The 19346-nt window shown below is 44.2% G+C and overlaps 3 protein-coding genes across 10 annotated transcripts; 2 read left to right on the top strand and 1 right to left on the bottom strand.

Moving 5' to 3' along the window:
- The first annotated feature begins 726 nt into the window (after window positions 1-726).
- Window positions 727-13385, top strand: ciz1a (cdkn1a interacting zinc finger protein 1a). Of its 3 annotated transcripts, none has more exons than XM_071363878.1 (15): window positions 727-833; window positions 1305-1550; window positions 4037-4158; window positions 4943-5127; window positions 6625-6733; window positions 6966-7056; window positions 7235-7326; window positions 7479-7549; window positions 7682-7885; window positions 8390-8535; window positions 8713-8920; window positions 9113-9253; window positions 9430-9511; window positions 10205-10326; window positions 10464-13385. In XM_071363878.1, exons 2-15 carry the CDS (start codon window positions 1390-1392, stop codon window positions 10935-10937), a joined length of 2208 nt encoding a protein of 735 aa, XP_071219979.1. In that variant the 5' UTR covers window positions 727-833; window positions 1305-1389; the 3' UTR covers window positions 10938-13385. The 3 variants fall into 3 exon arrangements, with proteins under 3 accessions (XP_071219979.1, XP_071219980.1, XP_071219981.1); XM_071363879.1 differs by having other exon boundaries at window positions 764-851; XM_071363880.1 differs by lacking the exon at window positions 727-833 and adding an exon at window positions 844-951.
- bbln (bublin coiled coil protein) lies at window positions 13231-15918 on the bottom strand. 5 transcript variants are annotated; one of them, XM_071363886.1, is made up of 3 exons: window positions 15653-15918; window positions 14497-14611; window positions 13231-14312 (listed from the first exon to the last, which is right to left on the bottom strand). In XM_071363886.1, the coding sequence occupies exons 2-3, from the start codon at window positions 14582-14584 to the stop codon at window positions 14080-14082; spliced, it is 321 nt and encodes a 106-aa protein (XP_071219987.1). In that variant the 5' UTR covers window positions 14585-14611; window positions 15653-15918; the 3' UTR covers window positions 13231-14079. The 5 variants fall into 5 exon arrangements, with proteins under 5 accessions (XP_071219987.1, XP_071219988.1, XP_071219991.1 ...); XM_071363887.1 differs by having other exon boundaries at window positions 14506-14611; window positions 15653-15881; XM_071363890.1 differs by having other exon boundaries at window positions 13231-14303; window positions 14506-14611; window positions 15653-15858.
- LOC139552294 (surfeit locus protein 2-like) lies at window positions 15162-19268 on the top strand. 2 transcript variants are annotated; one of them, XM_071363885.1, is made up of 7 exons: window positions 15173-15717; window positions 15943-16094; window positions 16242-16345; window positions 16534-16728; window positions 16894-17018; window positions 17152-17246; window positions 17364-19268. In XM_071363885.1, the coding sequence occupies exons 1-6, from the start codon at window positions 15643-15645 to the stop codon at window positions 17242-17244; spliced, it is 744 nt and encodes a 247-aa protein (XP_071219986.1). In that variant the 5' UTR covers window positions 15173-15642; the 3' UTR covers window positions 17245-17246; window positions 17364-19268. The 2 variants fall into 2 exon arrangements, with proteins under 2 accessions (XP_071219985.1, XP_071219986.1); XM_071363884.1 differs by lacking the exon at window positions 17364-19268 and having other exon boundaries at window positions 15162-15717; window positions 17152-17262.
- The last annotated feature ends 78 nt before the right edge of the window (window positions 19269-19346 follow it).

The following is a 19346-nucleotide window of genomic DNA, read 5'->3' as shown; positions in this document are numbered from 1 at the left end:
CACTGCAGTAAAATGTTACATGCAGTATGTTTTTCATATTGGACCGTACATCCTTTCCTGTACTTTGTCGCAGTAAAAAGCGGTCTATTGTATTCAGGTGCACTTCTGCTTTCCAGATCCACAGACTTTACACCCCCAGCAGTGTGTAAACATACATGCTACAAACCCTACCCTGTTGGGCTAATTGCTGTTCAAGGTAACCTTTGATCATCTGAAATGTCTCTTATTTCTGTGAGATCTTATTTCTGTGAGATCTATGAGATCTTTCCTATTCTTGCCATAAACCACTGCCTTGTTATTACAAATGAGAAAATCAAGACTGTGAATATAAAGTAGCTAATTTTCTAAGAAATTAACGAGAACCAAAGTCCTCTAAATGAGCAGTAACATGCTGGGGGTGTAAACTCTATGGATTTGAAAAGCAGAATTGCTCCTGAGTAGAACGGATCCCCCTTTTACTGCGACACAATATAGAGAAAATTGTGTACAGTTCAATAAATGATAGGATTACACACAACAATATGTTTTCATCACATAATATCTTATAGAAATACTTTGAATAATTCTTTGTATTATAACTAGTGTAAAATGTATTGATAATTGTGCCAATGTTCCATCATTTTCACCCAACTGTTTTATTTACAAAGTACACGGGACGGAACTTTTATTCTGAAGGATTACACAAACCAGTGACCCGGAAAAGCTTAGTTAGTCTTGCCTGCTTCACAACGATTGCAGTCTCAACGGAACAATCGCTGAGACATTTAAAAAGGCTGCAGACCGATACAAACCTGCGCGTCTAAAATAATTGAAACAATTTTTTCTGTTAAAACGTAGGTTATCGTTATATGGTAAAAAAAAAAGCATTACATGTAAATACAATTTAGATAGCTACCATTGATTATTCCGATTACATAAAACAAAGGCACTAAACTAAAGCTTGCAACTAATGTAAGCCAAATAGCTAGCTATGATGCTAATGCTAGGCTAAATTGCTAGCTAGCTAAACAAACGTTATAGGGTAGATAGCTAGTTATGTTTTCCAGAGGTTGTAGACACTGACTGTAGCGTTGCTAATGCTGACTAGCTAGCTAGAAACCATGGGCAGGAACGTTAGAACATCCTCGCTAGAAAAGCACAAATAACTTACTCGCTAACGAGCTGTATTTATTATGTTCTATATAGCCAGGGAGGCGTATTTAGCTAACTGTTATGTAGCCAACGTTATACTCCGCATGATAGGTAGCTGGATTCAAGGTTTATTGTGGATCAGATAATCAAAAGCTTTTTTTTCTCTTATCAAGATCCTGAGCCGAGGTATCGACGATAGGCTTTTCTGCAAGCAACCACGGACAGTTAACGTTAGCTAACACGTTACTGAACGCCGAGATGTTTAACCCACATCACCACCAACAGCACCAACAACAGCAACAGTTTCACCATCATCTGCGGCAGCTTCAGCAACTGTTCCAGCACCAGCCCCCCCCTCCACCGCCTCCACCGCAACCCCAACCATCGCACCATGTTCCACATCACCACCAAAGAGGACGGTAAGAAATGTGAACCCGAGGTCGTGGATATAAGGCCCTAAAACTGACTTGTTAGCAACAGTTGCTAAAATCAGACAAGCAGTAATATGTTTAGCTTGGATTACATTTGCCAGGGGTGCGTTCAGTCAAATATGATCTAGATATATCTTCCTCTGGTTCAGTTCATTCAACGTTGCCTAACTGTTTTAGACGAGCTTTCCCAAACGCTGCAAACCATTCTACAGGGGGTGCGTTCAGTACAAGAGAACGGTGTTTAATAATACGGAAACGACAATACTGAACAACCAGTTCAAGAACGGTGTGATTATGGTGGCCCAGAGGGAGATGTGTTTGGTTTGTGCCGCATTAGTTTTGCGATTTAAAATGGTCACACACATATTGATCAGGCCACACCCACCAAACGGGAGTAGAAGTACCTCAAAGGCTGGGTTGTAATCATTAAACCAAAGAAACATAAGCAAGTTAATATTGGACAAATTCAGATAGGCCCCTCCCTGTTTGGTTCCTAGTGAATACACCCCTGTTGAAGAACAGTGCGCACCATTTTGGGGAAACTTGTTGTTCAGTACCAATGGATGCTGCTGTGGGGAGGAAGGTGTATACATCTGCATTGGTTGCTGTTTGGGGTTTTAGGCTGGGTTTCTGTATAGCACTTTGTGGCAACGGTTGATGTAAAAAGGGCTTTATAAATACATTTGATAATAATGGCTGGAACGGAGCCAATGGAATGGCAAACACATCCAGCCATTACCACGAGCCCATCCTCCCCAATTAAGGTACCACCTGTGTAGAGTACCAACCGTCAGGCGACGTAGCAAACGTTGAATCGAACTGAATGTACCCCAGGATTGTGTTCAATATGACAGAACTGTGTGAAACAGTGAATTCACACAGTTATGTCGTAGGCCACATATTGCCACACACACCCACCAAACAAGAGCAAACATACCTCAAAGGCTGAAGAACGGTGCGCATCGTTTTAGGAATGCTACAAACCGTCACACTACTTAGCAAAAGTTTAAGCAAACTGAACGCACCCCGGTATCAAAGACAATTTTTAAATAAAGGGGCCTAGAAACTCCTAATCCAATAGAAATCCCTGATCACGCTTGTAGACGATGTCATGGCAACGTAAGTTGGCCAAGCTCATGCGCAGAAACATATGTCATCGGTTCTAACAGTCATCTTGTGCTGAACTGCACATGTGCAGGCCGTTAAATCAGTCACTCAAAAGTGTCCGTTTGTCACTTTCACAAGGTTGTAGTACAGTTTCAGCTACTTAAGACTGGCTCGAATCTAGGTTTTGCTAGTGCTGAGCGATTTTAGTGCTTTTTGAGGTAGTTTCGGTTCGATAATTAAAAAAGAATCACAGTTCGATTTCAATAAAAATGTTTTACGTTAAATGCACTATGCATTATGTGGGATGAATGCTGAACAACAAAAAATAAAACAATTCGTAATATGTCGCATGATGGTAGTGACTGCCCATTAGTGCTTATCAATTATTAACCATCATTTATTCACATTACATTTCAGTTGTGTATATTGCATTTGTTTTATTTGATGAGTTTATTTAATTCCAAGTCATCTCATCTCTATAGAGCTGCTGTCTGACAAAATTACTATTTTTAGTAGTTCATCAAAATAAATATGACTGCTGAATGCCAACTATCAATCACTTAATCGTGTATTTTCAGGTAGAGATAGCTCGCGAAGCAACTGCTCTCTATCCCTCTCAGTCGTGCATTCTTCTCTCCATCTCCGTGTCTGCTCCACACAGACTGTACCAGTAGACGTGCAATGGATTCTGGTCATTGTAGTTAATTACCATGTTTTCTGCGCTGAACTATGTCTAATATTGGCCTGTTGGAAACTACAACTTGCTATTACATCGCACAGTTCGGGCTTGCGCTGTTTGATCGCTAGGGAAACTGCATTGCGCTGACAGAAGGAAGAAAAAACAGAACAAAATGGATTTCAAATAATTGACTGATGTCTGTCAATTCGTTGTTTAACAAACGAAAATAACGAACATTTTGGTTATTCACTCAGCACTAGGACACATTTTTCACTTCTCCTATTGACTTGCCAAACCCCAGTTTGGTCTGCTTCGTGATGCGTTCCCGGAAGTATCACAATATTGGGCCTCTGGGTTTAGAAACTCTGTGCCAGTATGTTTGCTCCCGTTAGGTGGGTGTGGTGGGGTGTGGCCTGATCATGTGTGTGACCATTTGCAAAACTTGTGCAGCACACACCCTCCCATAATCACAACGTTCTTTGACTGGTCATTCAGAACAGTATCGTTTCTATTGAATTAAATGTTGCACACCTTTCTGTCCTGCTGAACGCACCTCACATTTTCTTTGTATAAATAGTATTTGTTATTGAAAATTACACTGGCCAACTGTTCCAAACTCTGGGGCTGTATTATGTTTAGATATAAATACTGCTTTGTAATTAATGCCCATTGGCTCTGTGATCACCAGGGCCATGGCTGGACCAGGCCCTGCTCCTCCACCTCCTCGTATGGTCAACCTGGCTGCCCAGGCCACCATCATCGCCCCCAACCCAATGTTACAAGGGGCTCTAATGATGCAGCAGATGCAAGGTGAGAGCATTTCAGAATGTCAGCAAATGTACAGACAAGTAGATTGACATAAGTTTCCAATATGGTATCACATCTTTATATCTACGTCGCTGATGTGTACGTGCAAAAGGGCTCCCGAGTGGCGCAGCGGTCTGAGGCACTGCATCTCAGTGCTAGAGGCGTCACTGCAGACCTGGTTTGATTCCAGGCTGTATCACAACCGGCTGTGATTGGGAGTCCCATAGGGCAGCACACAATTGGCCCAGCGTCATCCGGATTAGGGTTTGGCTGGGGTAGGCCGTCATTGTAAATAAGAATGTGTTCTTAACTGAGTTGCCTAGTTAAATAAAATTTAAAAAATACATTAAAAGCTGTATGAGTCTCTGCACTGTTAACACTTTGTTTTTATTGCAGTTCCATTGATTTGGTGTTCCTTAACGCTCCAAAGGCCACCTGATAGAAACTATGACCCCATTTAGAACTTTTTCCTCATAATCATCCCCCATCTCTGCCTCTCCCACCTCTCTCCTTTCCTCATACTCATCCCCCATCTCTGCCTCTCCCACCTCTCTCCTTCCCTCATACTCATCCCCCATCTCCTCCTCTCCCACCTCTCTCCTTCCCTCATACTCATCCCCCATCTCTGCCTCTCCCACCTCTCTCCTTCCCTCATACTCATCCCCCATCTCCGCCTCTCCCACCTCTCTCCTTCCCTCATATTCATCCTCACCTCTCTCCTTCCCTCATACTCATCCCCCATCTCCGCCTCTCCCACCTATCTCTCCTTCTTTCTCTGGCTTTCCAGGTAGCATGCGGGGCTTTACAGCGAGCGGGCAGCAGTTCACCCAGTTCTTTGCTGCGGGGTCCCGGTCCTCTCTCCTGGGGCCTGTACCCATGGGCATGTCCATGAAGAACCCCCACATGGGCTTCCCTGCCCGACACTACCATCCCCACACCCGCTACTACAACAACAACAACAACAACAACAATGTAATCACAACCTCTATTTAATTATGGAGAACTACAAGGCACTGAGCACCCACTCTGAGCAGTTTCTGGTTGACTAGCTAAAAGTTCTACTTGCGTTTTAGTCTGAGTTGTTAAGATTGCTTTGATTGTCTTGAAACTGTGGAACAATGCTATGAGGCTTAAAGGGAAAATCCACTCAAACTATCCTTTGGTATTTTTTACATTAGTCCACTGTTTGATACATTGCCAAAATGTTTTGCGTGTCAGCAGTCAAGTTTTCAAGATATTGGACTTTCAAGAAGCAAAGTGTCACCTGCCACATCATGATTAGGCAAAATGCGTATACAGTGCATTCGTAAAGTATTCAGACCTTTACCACATTTTCTTACGTCACAGCCTTCATCTAAAATTGATGAGGAAAAAACAATTTAATCTAAACACAATACCTCATAATGACAAAACAAAAACAGGTTTTTAGAATTTCTTGCAAATTTATAATAATAAAACCCCCCTGAAATATCACATTTCCGTAAGTATTCAGACCATTTACTCAGTACTTTTTTTTTTTTTACAGCGATTACAGTCTTCTTGGGTATGATGCTACAAGCTTGGCACACCTGTATTTGGGGAGTTTCTCCCATTCTTCTCTGCAGATCTTCTCAAGCTCTGACAGGTTGGATGGGGAGCGTTGCTGCACAGCTATTTTCAGGTCTCTCCAGAGATGTTGGAACGGGTGCTAGTCCTGGCTCTGGCTGTACATTCAAAGACTTGTCCCGAAGCCACTCCTACTTTGTCTTGGCTGTGTGCTTAGGGTCGTTGTCCAGTTGGAAGGATAACCTTCGCTCCAGTCTGAGGTCCTGAGCACCCTGGATAAGGTTTTCATCAAGGATCTCTCTGTACTTTTCTCCGTTCATCTTTCACTTGATCTTGATTAGTCTCCCAGTCCCTGCTGCTGAAAAACATCCCCACAGCATCATGCTGCCACCACCATGCTTCACCGTACGGATGTTACCAGGTTTCCTCCAGACGTGACGCTTGGCATTCAGGCCAAAGAGTTCAATCTTGGTTTCATCCGACCAGAGAATCTTGTTTCTCATGGTCTGAGAGTCTTTAGGTGCCTTTTGGCAAACTCTAAGCAGGCTGTCGTGCCTTTTACCGAGGAGTGGCTTCCGTCTGGCCACTCTACCATAAAGGCCTGAATGTCGAGTCTCATAGGAAAGGGTCTGAATACTTAAATATGGTATCTGTTTATTTTTAATACATTTGCAAAAATGTCTAACCCTGTTTTTCACTTTGTCATTATAGTGTATGTTGTGTCGATTTGATAAAGAAAATGTTTATTTAATCAGTTTTAGAATAAGGCTGTGAAGGGATCTGAATAATTTCTGAATGCACTGTTATACTGAAATGCTCAAATAACATTTCTTAGTCCACTATACCTGTTTCACACGTTAACTGTTGCTGATTGCTGAGGGGGCAGTTGATTGGTTGATCAAATGGCTCACCCTGTCCGTGTAGGACTATGCTTCACGGTACCCGGATAGAAAGAGGGAGCAGAGAGCCGTGGGGAGCACAGATAACCAACCTGCAGCCAGCAGGACCCTGCCCAATGACAAGACTCTCAAAGGTAGGACCGTACCTGAACACTCAACACCTGCTAGCAATGTCTGCTAGTACTAGTGTTAATTTGGTGTCTTTTCTTTAGAGCTAGTGAAATCTCAGAAGCATGAAAAGGGTTTGGTTTTTTGGTTGCTTGCTCTTTTCTTATGTCTCCTTCTATGTATGTTTTTTGAGTGGGTGTGAAACAGTCAATATGTGGTTGGAACAGTAGATAGCCTTGTGTCTCCCTCTCCCTGCAGATGGAGGAGTGGGAAGGCCAGATGGACAGGCACGGCCCTCAGTGCAACCTGAGCCCAAGGAGCCAGCACTGAAGAAGCAGAGGACAGAGGGGTAAGTAACACTGTTTTGACTTTAGAAAATATCTCAAGTTCTAGAGCAGTTGAGCAGTTGTTTTGTTTACGTACCTATTCAGACTACACTTAACTGAGTATCCATGTGTTGAGATGAGTCCTTGGAGGGTAGCAGCTTGTAGTGACATGTATCCCCTCCCTGTTCCTTTCTGTCTCAGGTCAGAGGAGACTGTGGAGCAGCCTCCGGAGACAGATGGGGTCCTAGGTGCAGCAGTGCATCAAAGCCCACCAGATGACAGCCAGCTTGAAGGTGAGTGGTCTCGTATACCATCCTAGCCCTTCCATTCCAGCAGCACTTCCACGCCTCTTCCTCCCACCCAGCTACAGCACTGGCCTTTCACATGTGGCCTGGTGGGACTAGTGCTGCCCTTATCTCACCTGGTCTCTCGCTTCCATGAACAGACTGTTTCATTCTGGAGGAGGACGGGAGCACGGCTGGTCCAGAGGCACTAGAGGAAAGCAGAGCAGCCAAGGTGAGTTTTATCATCGTGCTTTACTGAAGACCAAACTGTCAGTGTAATGCTAGATCAGACAGATGGCACCTGATTTCTGCTCCCAAAGTGATATCATGACCTGCTTTAAGGGCCCTCCCTGTTTATGAGCAGGTCCAGAGTGGAGTGTCGGCCATGCCAGCCTCTGAGCAACTGAGTGGTGAGCGCCAGGCATTTACACCGGGCCTAAAGGATATGGCAGAGGGCAAGGCTGCCTCAGGGGTATTGGAAGGAGGGCAGGAAGAGGGCAAGGAGGGGGGTGATGCTGCAAACAAGTTCTATTGCTACATCTGCACTATCACCTGTCACAACCAGCAGGTAGCGCAAACACACACACACACACACACACACACACACACACCCTGAGGGTGTAGAGTGAAATGTGTTTGCTTTTGGATGGTCCAAGGCAAGCACTCAGCTCGACGTATCCGACAGAGGAATCACTCCACCTCATCTCTCTGTATCGCTCTCTCTCCATCTCTCTGTATCGCTCTCTCTCCATCTCTCTGTATCGCTCTCTCTCCATCTCTCTGTATCGCTCTCTCTCCATCTCTCTGTATCGCTCTCTCTCCATCTCTCTGTATCGCTCTCTCTCCATCTCTCTGTATCGCTCTCTCTCCATCTCTCTGTATCGCTCTCTCTCCATCTCTCTGTATCGCTCTCTCTCCATCTCTCTGTATCGCTCTCTCTCCATCTCTCTGTATCGCTCTCTCTCCATCTCTCTGTATCGCTCTCTCTCCATCTCTCTGTATCGCTCTCTCTCCATCTCTCTGTATCGCTCTCTCTCTATCTCCCTTTCGCTCCATCTCTTTTCGTCATTAGGACTTCCAGAGTCACATGAACAGCCTGGTCCACCAGCAGAGGATGATGGAGATCCAACACATGTCCAGTGCCTGTCTGGTCACCTTGATGCCCCGCGTCCAGGAGTCACTGCAGGGAGGCCGCAGGGACAGCTCCTTCAGGGACGGGTCAGTACTAATGCACGTCATTAGGCACCATATGGATGAAAACTGACCCAAATAGGAAGGGTCTGTCTAAACTTGTCCAATAAGAAACACTTGTTTTCCTTTTCCATTGCAAAATGTTTTGCTACGGTCTATGAATATGACCCTGATGGTCCTCAGAGCTGTGTGTGTTTAACACAGAGAGAAGAGACCCGGCCTGCAGCGTTGGTGTGCCACCTGCCAAATCCACTACACCAGTACAGTCATGGTGCACCGCAGGACCAGTCAGCACAAGCTGACCAGCCGCACCTCCAACCCCTCCTGTACCGTCTGCAAGAGGCACTTCAGGAGCCCATGCCTGTTCCTGGAGCACATGCAGTCCCAGGAGCACAAGCAGAGAGTCGACGAGGTGTGTCCGCCGGTCTACTCATCTCTGCCTCGGCAGCTTGTAAATCCATTCAATTGATTTCCTTTCTCGCGTCCCAGATGGCGCCCTATTCCTTATATAGTGCACTAACTAGGAAATAGGGTGCCATTTGGGATGCAACCCTTGTCAGCTATCCCCCCTCTTATTCACTGTTCTGTGCTCCTCCCACGACAGCTTCGGGAGGAGAGAGGGCCAGCGGCCTTAGCTGAACTGGTTGCCATGGACGAACAGGGCTGTTTTGTAGATGACGGAGAAGAGGAGGAGGGGGAGGAAGAGGACGGAGAAGATGGTGAACAAAGCAGCTCCCATGGAAAGGTTAGGCGTCTGCTCGTACATGCTTTGTCGTTCCTCGCTCTTTCTCCCATGCTCACGTTCACTTTGTCACAGGATCCATACTAGAGACATTTTGAAGTGTTCTTCATGAAACTTCTGTATGTGGTCTCTTGTGTTGGTTTCCATCTATTTGGTCATGTGTGTCTTTGGTGTGGCAGGAGGGCTGGCCTACCCAGATGGAGGTGGCTTTACTGGAGGACATAGATGAAGATGAGGAATATGACCCTGACACGGTGTACGGTGAGTGACACACTCTACCAGGGGTCATTGTTTTTTTACCTTTATTTAACCAGGTAGGCCAGTTGAGAACAAGTTATCATTAACAACTGCGACATGGCCAAGATGAAGCAAAGCAGTACGACAAAAAACACAGAATTAAACATAAACAAACGTACAGTCAATAACACAACAGAAAAATCGATGGACAGCGTGTGCAAATGTGGAAGAGTGGGGAGGTAGGGCAATAAATAGGCCATGGAGGCGAAATAATTACAATTTAGCATTAACACTGGGGTGATAGATTTGCAGATGATGATGTGCAAGTAGAGATACTGGGGTGCAAGAGGGTAAGTAATAATATGGGGATGAGGGAGTTGGATGGGCTATTTACAGATTGGCTGTGTACAGGTACAGTGATCAGTAAGCTGCTCTGACAGCTGATGCTTAAAGGTAGAGAGGGAGATATGAGTCTCCAGCTTCAGTGATTTTTGCAATTTGTTCCAGTCATTGGCAGCAGAGAACTGGAAGGAAAGGTAACCAAAGGAGGTGTTGGCTTTGGGGATTGTCTCACCACACACCACTCACTGTCTTGAAAAGCCATTCCGAATAAAATCATTTATCAGTTCATGTTATTTGTATATTGCACATTATGATTTTGTCATGTGCCATTCCATTTTCATTGACTAACAGTACCTCTCTCTGCTCATCTCCCAGGTTCTAGCTTTGTGGTTCCCGTGGCTGGGTTCCTCTGTAGAATCTGCCAGCACTTCTACCATTTTGAGTCTTCAGCCCGCCACTCGCACTGCAAGTCACTCAAACACTTTGAGAACCTCAAGGTTGGTTGTATAATCGCACGTACTGTGTATGAATTAAGACGCTACCCACACAACATTTACGGGTTTGCCTATAGTTGTCTGTCTGTTGCAGTCATCGGCGTTAAATCCTATACGCTTGTGCCTTCTCTCCCCTACAGAAGTACAGGGCCTTGCGTAGCCAGACGGATGGGACATTGGAACCTACTCCCGTGGATGGAGATGCAGGGTGTGACAGTAACCACAGCCTGCCTTCAGAGGTCCTCGGCAGCCCTGCCTTACTGCCGCCCACCACCACGCTGAGGCCCTCTCAGCCCTGCCCTCAACCCCAGGACAACACTCCCTCAGCCTCATCTTTATCCCAGCAGCACCTCGCCACTACCAGCACCCCTACCACCAGCAGCACGAGGGGGACCCTGGGCCAAGCCACCCCAGAGCAGCAGAGCCTAGCTGGGCCTGAGGACAAGGAGGAAGAGCCAACCCTAGACCTAGGACCAGTCACAGAAGATACCGAGGAGGAGCCAGTCACGGGAGAGACGGAAGAGGAGGCAGCTGCCCAAGAGGAGAAGCTGGGCGACGGGAACGCAAAGGAGGGATCCAAAAGAAGGTCCGGGAGGACAACACAGAGACGTTGAGAGAGTGGAAGAAAAAGATTATATCCAGTACAATCGCTACCCTAGGACAGGGTCGGTTAGTTTGGGACAGGATCCCCCACCTCCTTTTCTGTATAGCTCAATAGACCAAGAAAAGAACACCCTGGCAACTCAAAACCAGTGGTCCCTCCTGGCATATCTAGGTGTTAATTTTTTTTTATAACACAACCACAACTAGATACAGATGTATTTCTAACAGGCGTTCAGTTAAACCTGACTGAAGAGGAGAACCATCGGGAAACAACGTGTGGATGTTTTGTGTTTCTATCATAGTGTTAAAAGGGTCCAGTGAAAACAAAGGTCAAGCTTAGTTCAACAACACGTTGTGTTCAATCTAACTCCGTAACACATTGTAGCCAAGTTTAGGAAGGGAATGGTGTTGTTTTAGTCCAGGCATTTCCCATAAAGCTAACAATGCTTTGTCAAGCTTTTAGTAAGACTTAGAATGTAGCATTTTAGCAGTTGACTTTTATCTGAGGAACAAAAAAATGTGAGGGGGATGGGAACTAAACGTTTAAAAAGTAAACTGTACTTTTGTTTGAATGTCGAGTAACGATGAACCTTGATTTGATCCTAGCTTTGTTGAAGTGTTACTGTCCTTGACATTTTTTTACACAAACTGTAATGGAGATTTCTTGGGATGTATTAGCAGGCGAGGGGATATGTTAGAGGGGGGTTTCAAAGTGGATTAGTCCTAACTGCTTTGTCTATTTTGCTCAGATACACCGTGAGCTACTGTTTTCCCATCGTCACTGTACTACTAAAGCCATTCTGACTTGTTTAGCTCTTTAACCCCGTGGTTGCTGCCTAAATCCCACTGGTGTTGTGCCTAAGTTGCACATGAACCTCCAAAAGGCTGAGCTATAAGCTCATATGGCTTTGTCAAGACTGGGAGAATTTTAGGTCAGTAGTGTTTCTGCAATGTTAGGAAGCAGTACATGCTTTTAGTGAGCCTTAGAATGTAGCTTCTCTTACTGAAAGTCTCATAATGTTGTGAAAGTGCTGGAGTAGACATCCTAAGACCATAAAAAGTTCCTTTTTAGATGTGACTCCGAAAGGGAGAACAAGTTGGCTGAGAACAGATCCTCTTTGCCATAGTTTGTTCTCAACTGAGAACTAGTTTTATGCAAAGGTAAGTGATCACTTATATTTTTTCCTCAGTTGGAAGCATTAGGTCTACCTATTGCCAGTTGATACGTTGGGTGGATTTCCAACGCCTGTCACCCCATTAATATTTACCATTCCAAATGTCCTGCAATGTTGCATTAACATAGTTTACACATCACAACGTGACACTAAAAGAGTTGAGTAGTATTGTGCTTGTTTTCCAACCTTTTAAATTGCGTTGTAACTTCATTCTTTTTTTCACATCTTGTACGCTCCAGTACACTTGACTAGTAGAGTCGTTTTCATTGGAGTAGAACAGTCTGTACAAGAATTGCATGGCAGCGTTGTCACCTTTCAACTGGGTAACCTAACATCAAGGTTATTATCAACACCAATGAAGTGGAATGATAGGACTTTTGAGTTTTTCCTAACCATGAGACATGCCTGGGTGAAACTCAGGGCCCTAACTGGCCAGGAAAAACCTTTGGCCCCTGGCATGGAGAATGAAGTGTCTTTTCCCTAGTGATAGTCAATTAGTGTAGCAGACTAGCAGTTAAAGAAACTGATAACCAGCAGCTCTGATTTTGAAGAGCACCAATAGAAGGAATGGGATGATTCACCAGCTTGTGATCTCAAATTAAATGTTATTTGTCACATGCGCCAAATACCACGGGTGTAGACTTTACAGTGAAATGCTTACTTATCAGCCCTTCCAAACAATGCAGAGTTAGAAATAATAGTCCACAAGAGGAATAAAATACACAAGAATGGAGATCTATTCATGGTTCTTCACAAGACATGGATAGGCATTTGTCACTGATCTACTGGTGAGGAGACTTCTCTACCTGAATATAGGATGTTTAAGTTGTAGACAGAACTACACAAAACTAAAAGTAATGTAGCACTCCACAGATAAGTCATCAATCACAGCAAGTTGAAATAGACACTTTATTTTCTTCTTTTGAGGAACATGTAAGGAATCAATCTTTCCCTTCCAGATTATACTTTAAGTGAATTGCCAGTTGTTTTATTAGTTAACCTGCACAGAGGAAGCGCAGATACATATTGGTTTTGATGAAGGTAAGTGCAGTTGTCTGCTAGATTATCTGGTTCCGGTCCCACTGAAATATTACAGGACCAGAGCGTGATGAAATTTCAAACAAAGCTGTATGTTTCTTAATGTATTTTTATTCAACAAATGACAAACTCAGATGAACAAAATAGTTGTTTTCTAGCAGCTAGAAGTTTCTTGTATTTTGGGGGGATGTTTGTTTTCTGTATTGGGGTCATTTTAATTTATAAATAAAATGACTATTGCCTCACTATTGAATATATCACACCTGTTCATTGTTTGAAATGTTTTAGAGAGCTAGTGCTTTAAGTTAGCAATTCTCAAGATGTCACAATCAGTAACATTAAATATACTGTATTTATACCTGGCTAACAAAAACAGAATAGGAAAAAGTGGAACACAGCACAAAACATGAATCTCTTCTTGCACATCACTGAAAAACATTGACCAATGAAAGTCACATAATTTGGAATATTGCATTATTGCTGTAAAGGTAGTTTCCCCACAAAGAGGTAAATATTGACTACAAACAACCAGTTATGTCAATCACTGAGCTCATTCCACATGCTTTCACCCCATACCAAGCACGGGGATAAATAAGTACTATTGTATCAATTGACTGTATACAGGTAGCTAAACTGAAACATTAGTATACATAGTATGTGGTGGTGGATACGTGTTGGCATAAACTAATCACTTCAACACACAGAATAAACTGTCAGCTTTTGGCTAATTTGACTTCCCTTTGCAGGAACCATCTTAAGATTTCTACAGCTGAGTGTGGATTCATAAGCACTACATGTAAGGGGCAGAAAAGGACAAACCCTATTCACACTTATCTAAGTGTTGACACACCACACAGGAACACTTGAGGAAATATGCTCATATAGATGAAAGGAATGTTGTTGATTTGTATGAGAAGCTCTCTCGTCAAGCTTTGTCCTCTCACTCTGCCTCTCCGCACTTCTCCCCTTCAGTGGCTGGAGAATCCTGGTCTGGGAACAGTTGCTCCTCTCCTGGGGGTGTAGCAGTGGTCAGCTGAACTCTGAACTCCTGCCTGGCCTGCCGGTTAGACTCCAACAGTTCATGTAGTTTGCCATTCAGTGAGTCGTTGCGTTCCTCCAGGTCATCCAGGCAGGAGTTGATCTGATCCAGCATAGTGTTGATGGCTGCATACTCTGCCAAACGAGAGTGATGTGAGAACAGAGACGATGCAAGTCCTAACAGACAAATGCAGGCACTTTTGACTTACCTATGTAAACAGCTGAGAATGAGAATACACACACACAAACAGTATCCCTTACTCACAGGTGAAGAGATGACGCTAGATGGTGTATGATGACATTGACATCTGAAACATACCAGTATTACCTTCTTCGTTGAATTCATCTTCATCCTCAATGATGCCATCGTCACTTGGGATGTTAGGATCTCCATTTGGTCCAGACATATTGTTGCTTACGTATAATTAACTACACTAAAATGAATTAGGGAAGGATGCGTTAGCTAGCTAGGCATAGCATAGATAGTAGCTAACTTAACAACAGATGCTAGTTGACTTATATTACTATGCTCATCACCAGTGCACTTAACATATAAGAGGGGGTTCTAACACAAATTTCCGCTGAAAAAGTCAAAATGACAATCGTAATGCACAAATTGGATTTTGCTTAACTGCAACGGTTAGTGTCTTTGGTCTAAACCTGTCACGCACTGTCAGCTGACTGATAACAATATTAGTCGTCGCTAGTTACCACAACCATAAAGTCCTAAACCCCGCCCATTTATATGTATATATTTTTAAAGGATTTTAAACCTAACCTTAACCAACCTGTTAACCTTATTCCTCACCCTAACCTTAAATTAAGACCAAAAAGCACATTTATACTTTCATATATTTTTACGATATAGACAATTTTTACTTTGTGGTTGTGGTAATTAGTGGAAACCGAAACAAGCTGCCGGAAATGATGCCTTGACGCAATGTCCAAACATTGCTTAACAAATACTTCAAGAAATCTACATCTACAATATATCTGTCCTTGTAATGATGAGTATAAAAAAAAATCTAATTTTGCATGTGTATCAGACTGGAACACAATTTCAGGATCGATAGATTCAAATCAGGCAGTTTTGTGGCCAGTTTCGTGATGTCTATCTTGTGATTTATATTAGTATATTATATTTGGAAAATCGCCTCTATCATTCATTCCAACGTCAATGTTAAACTTTTCAGTGTTTCATTTGGTGAATTGTAATGTCCAATTTCTATTGATATTTATGCATTACAGACAGTTTTGTTTATTTTGTCTTGAGTACTAGGCCCTATCTCAGACTGCTTCATACTGTAATGAACAATAGGTGGTGGCACAGTACTACGCATCTTGCGAGGAAGAAATACGCCGGCGTACACACGTGTCTCGGACCCTGCATACATGATAGGGACAGTCAGCTAGTAGCTAGTGAGCTAAAATAACCTTATCTAGCTAGCCACTTGATTACTCGACCATGGACCTACCTGCAGATATCAAAGTGTTCCTTCTGAATCACCCATTTCTTGAATTTACGGATGACGGTAAAAAGGTTAGCTAGAAGAATTTCCCAAAAACGTATTTTTACAAAATACTGTATAAACTAGCCAGCTACCGTTAGTTAGCTCATAACGATAGCACAGATATGACAATAGGCTGCGCAGCTAGCTTGTCAGCTAGTGGCTTCTGTTCTGTCAAATGGCTGGCTGTATCTGCGAATGATGTGCGCAACAAGACGTAAAAAAATGACAGTGTTTTGTTTTACCCCCCTTTTCAGATTAAATGCACACTCAATGGACATGATTGTCCTTGCAACCTCACAGAGCTCCAGAACTTCACGAAAGGGAAGAAATATCAGAAACTAAGTTCTACCGCAGAGTTCAACTATGGTCAATATGAACCTCATGTTGTGCCCAGCTCGAAGCAACCGTAAGTATTCTCCAAGAGTCATACTTTCAGTACTTGATTACAGGACTTTCAGTACCTGTTTACAGGACTTCTGTGATTATCAGCTGCCTGTCTGCCTCTCAACCAGTTTGAATTGTTACTGACAAATTCTGTATGTCTGACCTACAGCAATCATCTCTTCTGCAAGTTAACACTCAGACATATCAATCGCCTGCCACACCAGGTCTTACGGCATGTCAATGGCAAGCGGTTCCAAAAAGCAAAGAAGAAATGTCAGTTTTTCGCCACCCAAAATGTCCTTCCTACACTCAAATGTTGATGCTTCCTTTCCACTCAGTTTGAGGGTTTTCCATTTTGAGTTTTGTTGGATAGGTAGAATAGAACTACCTGAAACACCACATAGAAGGTTTGATTTCATTGTTGTCAGTACAGTTTATGAATGATCTAATCTCTCCCCTAGATGAAGTGTGTGTACAACAGGGAGTGGAGTACATTCCAGCCAGCCTCCGACAGAAGAAGCCCAGAGATAGAGATGGGGAGAGGGGGCGCAACACCCATCGGGGGAATACCCAGCGAGGGAATGGAGCGTGGGCTCCTGACTCCAGCGACGAGGGTGGCAGCGACTCCGAGGACAGCATGAGTGACCTGTACCCATGTTAGTACCTCAGTCATTTAATGTGTAAAACAGTCAATGGTGACAATGTCTGCTGTGGACGAGCAATAACCTGATATGTGGATTGAAGTTCATTTTGATTTATTTGATCAATTTCCCTTCCCTTCTGGAAGGAGAACTGATGTCTGGCTTTTTCTTTCCCTACAGCCTCTTTATTTTCTCTGCAAAAAGAGACTGAGGAGGGTATGGAGGCGGAAAAAGAGGATGACTTTAAAACGGATGACGATGAGGAGATGGAAGTTGATAAACAGGCGCCACAGAAACGCAAAAAGGTCAGACGGCTTAACTCTCACAGCACTGTCTTTCCCCCAATAGTGTTGCGCGGTCTTCCACACAAACAGGTCTGACTATGTGGTTTTTGAATTACTGAAATTAGTAACACAGCTCTCTTTGTATTCTCAACAGGTTCAGTCTGGTGGTTTCCAGAAGAAATTCAAGAATCATAACTTGAAAAGAAAAGGTTTAAAGACCAATGTGAAAGTAAAAAATGTAAAATAAAGGTGAATATAAAACGTTTCTCTATTCGTACTTTGAATTTGTCGAATCCTGTCGAGTGTTGATAAGTAGATGCAAACATGGTTAAACGCTACTTCTAACAGCTAATCAACGATTTGTAGGTCCTATTTCGAGCAAGAGTTGACAGATCAACACTATTGATCTATTCGTCCACCATGCCAGTGTTGTTCACCATCCTCTCCCCGCACCCAGCGCAGACAGGGCCCAATTCCAGCATCCCAAAAGACACTTTCCTCTCACAACTTGCTATTCAGCAGTCAGCTGACCACCCCATCCATGAGCCAATCAGGTTCCCACATGCTGACTTCCAGGGTTCGGCAAACAACACCATTTCTCAAAATGCCACTCGCACTGCACCAAGCACTTCAAACGGAGCCGTGGTAGCCTCCGGCGGAGACGCTCTCCATCTTCCTCGTCTTCCTCCTACTGACTTCTGCTTCTCTGGAAAGTGGAGGAGGTCTCAGAGAGAGTCGCGGCAGGCTGTCCGGTCAGAGAGGAGACACAGGGAGCAGGTGGAGATGGTTCAACAGAGACTAGAGGCCCAGCAACAGGCCACCCAGCTACAGTGGGCAGTTCTGGAGAAGTGCATTGAGGCTCTGGAGAAGAAAGGTGCAGAAGCTGTTGTGTCATTCCCCACTTCAGCCCAAACTACACATCTTCATGCCTCCATCCCTCAGGCATCCACCTTGTCTCAGGAAAGCGAGCAGAGAGACTTATCTCCCATACCATTGTGAAGCAGGAAGAGGAGCCCTCCTCCATCTCATCTGCCTTGAGACCTTTCAGGGATGTGGAAGGGGAGGATGCCTCTCCGTCAACTGATGGTCCTATCTCCAAACAGGACTTACTGGCAGCTAAGGAGCTTCAGAGCCTCATAGCACGAGCCGCCAAGTATCTTGGCATAGACTTCACCAACCAGCTCTAGCCCACCAGACTCTACCATGGTTCCAGAGTTTGAGGACCTGGTTCAGAGCTCTTGGCCAAACCCTGCCAGCTTGAAGCCGTACAGGGAGCTGTTCTCCAAGATGTACAGGCTTCACAACTGCCAGTCTCCAGCCTACAACCAGATGCCTCAGGTCAACTGCTTTATGTCGGCCATCTTCCAGGCGATGAAGCCCACAGAGAACAAGGAGGCGCCGGTCCTGGCTGAGCGATTGCGTTTCACTGAGACTCTAGTAGAGAAGATGTACCAGACTGCTGGCATGCTTGCCAAGACGGCCAACTACCTGCGCTACCTATCCGACTACCAGAGGAGGCTGCTGCTGGAGATCACTGAGGATCGTTCAGCACAGAGTTATGTGGCGATCCTCAATGAGCTGAAGATCATTGGCCAGTTCACGCTTCAGCTGTCCTCCCACCTAGGCTGAACTGTCATGGCTTCTTCTGTAGCCATCCGAAGACCGGTCTGGATGGCCAAGACCAACTACACAGACTCTGAAAGCAACTGTGGCTGACCTTCCATTTGTGTCAGTTACACCTATGGGGTCAGCTCAGCTTCAGGCCCTAGCGCGACTGGAATGATGTGCAAACAGGAACCGTCGTAATGGCTACTTGTTGCAGGTGTAAAAAGTGTGAGAAGTATTTACTTTTACCTGTACTAAATGGGTTGAGACCACTAAATTATTCACTTGTAGATATGCAAATATTCTCTATAGTCTTATTGGACAGTTTTTTATTTAACCGGGCAAGTCAGTTAAGAACAAATACTTATTTACAATGACAGCCTACCCCGGATTACACTGGGCCAATTCTGCGCTGCCCTATGGGACTCCCAATCTAAACCAGATGTGATGCAGCCTGGATTTGAACCAGGGACTGCAGTAACGCCTCTTGCACTGAGATGCAGTGCCTTAAACCGCTGTGTCACTCGGGAGTCATGAACAGTTCAATGAACTTTGATAGTGTTTACTTTATCAAGGAATTTTGCAACTGTTGAACAAAGGCAGTGTAGTGTCTGTCTCTACTGCATTGACTGCCTGTTTGGTAAATAAAAACTTTTTCTGAGATTATGTTGAAAAGTATGTTAATTTTTCAATATGGGATTTAAGATATCATGCATTCTTTTTCTGTCCACTTACTACCTCACT

Source organism: Salvelinus alpinus, chromosome 24 (assembly GCF_045679555.1).
Source record: "Salvelinus alpinus chromosome 24, SLU_Salpinus.1, whole genome shotgun sequence".
Classification (NCBI taxonomy): Eukaryota; Metazoa; Chordata; class Actinopteri; order Salmoniformes; family Salmonidae; genus Salvelinus; species Salvelinus alpinus.
The sequence above is the reverse complement of the archived record's forward strand: the minus strand, read 5'-3'. Positions and strand labels throughout refer to the sequence as shown.

Coding starts and splice junctions, on each gene's coding strand:
- bbln (XM_071363886.1), bottom strand. CDS start 14,584: ATGTCTGGACCAAATGGAGATCCTAACATCCCAAGTGACGATGGCATC. Junction 14,313..14,496: donor CAACGAAGAAGGTAATACTG/GTATGTTTCAGA, acceptor CTCGTTTGGCAG/AGTATGCAGCCATCAACACT.
- ciz1a (XM_071363878.1), top strand. CDS start 1,390: ATGTTTAACCCACATCACCACCAACAGCACCAACAACAGCAACAGTTT. Junction 1,551..4,036: donor CATCACCACCAAAGAGGACG/GTAAGAAATGTG, acceptor TGTGATCACCAG/GGCCATGGCTGGACCAGGCC. Junction 6,734..6,965: donor CAATGACAAGACTCTCAAAG/GTAGGACCGTAC, acceptor CTCTCCCTGCAG/ATGGAGGAGTGGGAAGGCCA.
- LOC139552294 (XM_071363885.1), top strand. CDS start 15,643: ATGGACCTACCTGCAGATATCAAAGTGTTCCTTCTGAATCACCCATTT. Junction 15,718..15,942: donor TTACGGATGACGGTAAAAAG/GTTAGCTAGAAG, acceptor CCCCCTTTTCAG/ATTAAATGCACACTCAATGG. Junction 16,095..16,241: donor GTGCCCAGCTCGAAGCAACC/GTAAGTATTCTC, acceptor TCTGACCTACAG/CAATCATCTCTTCTGCAAGT.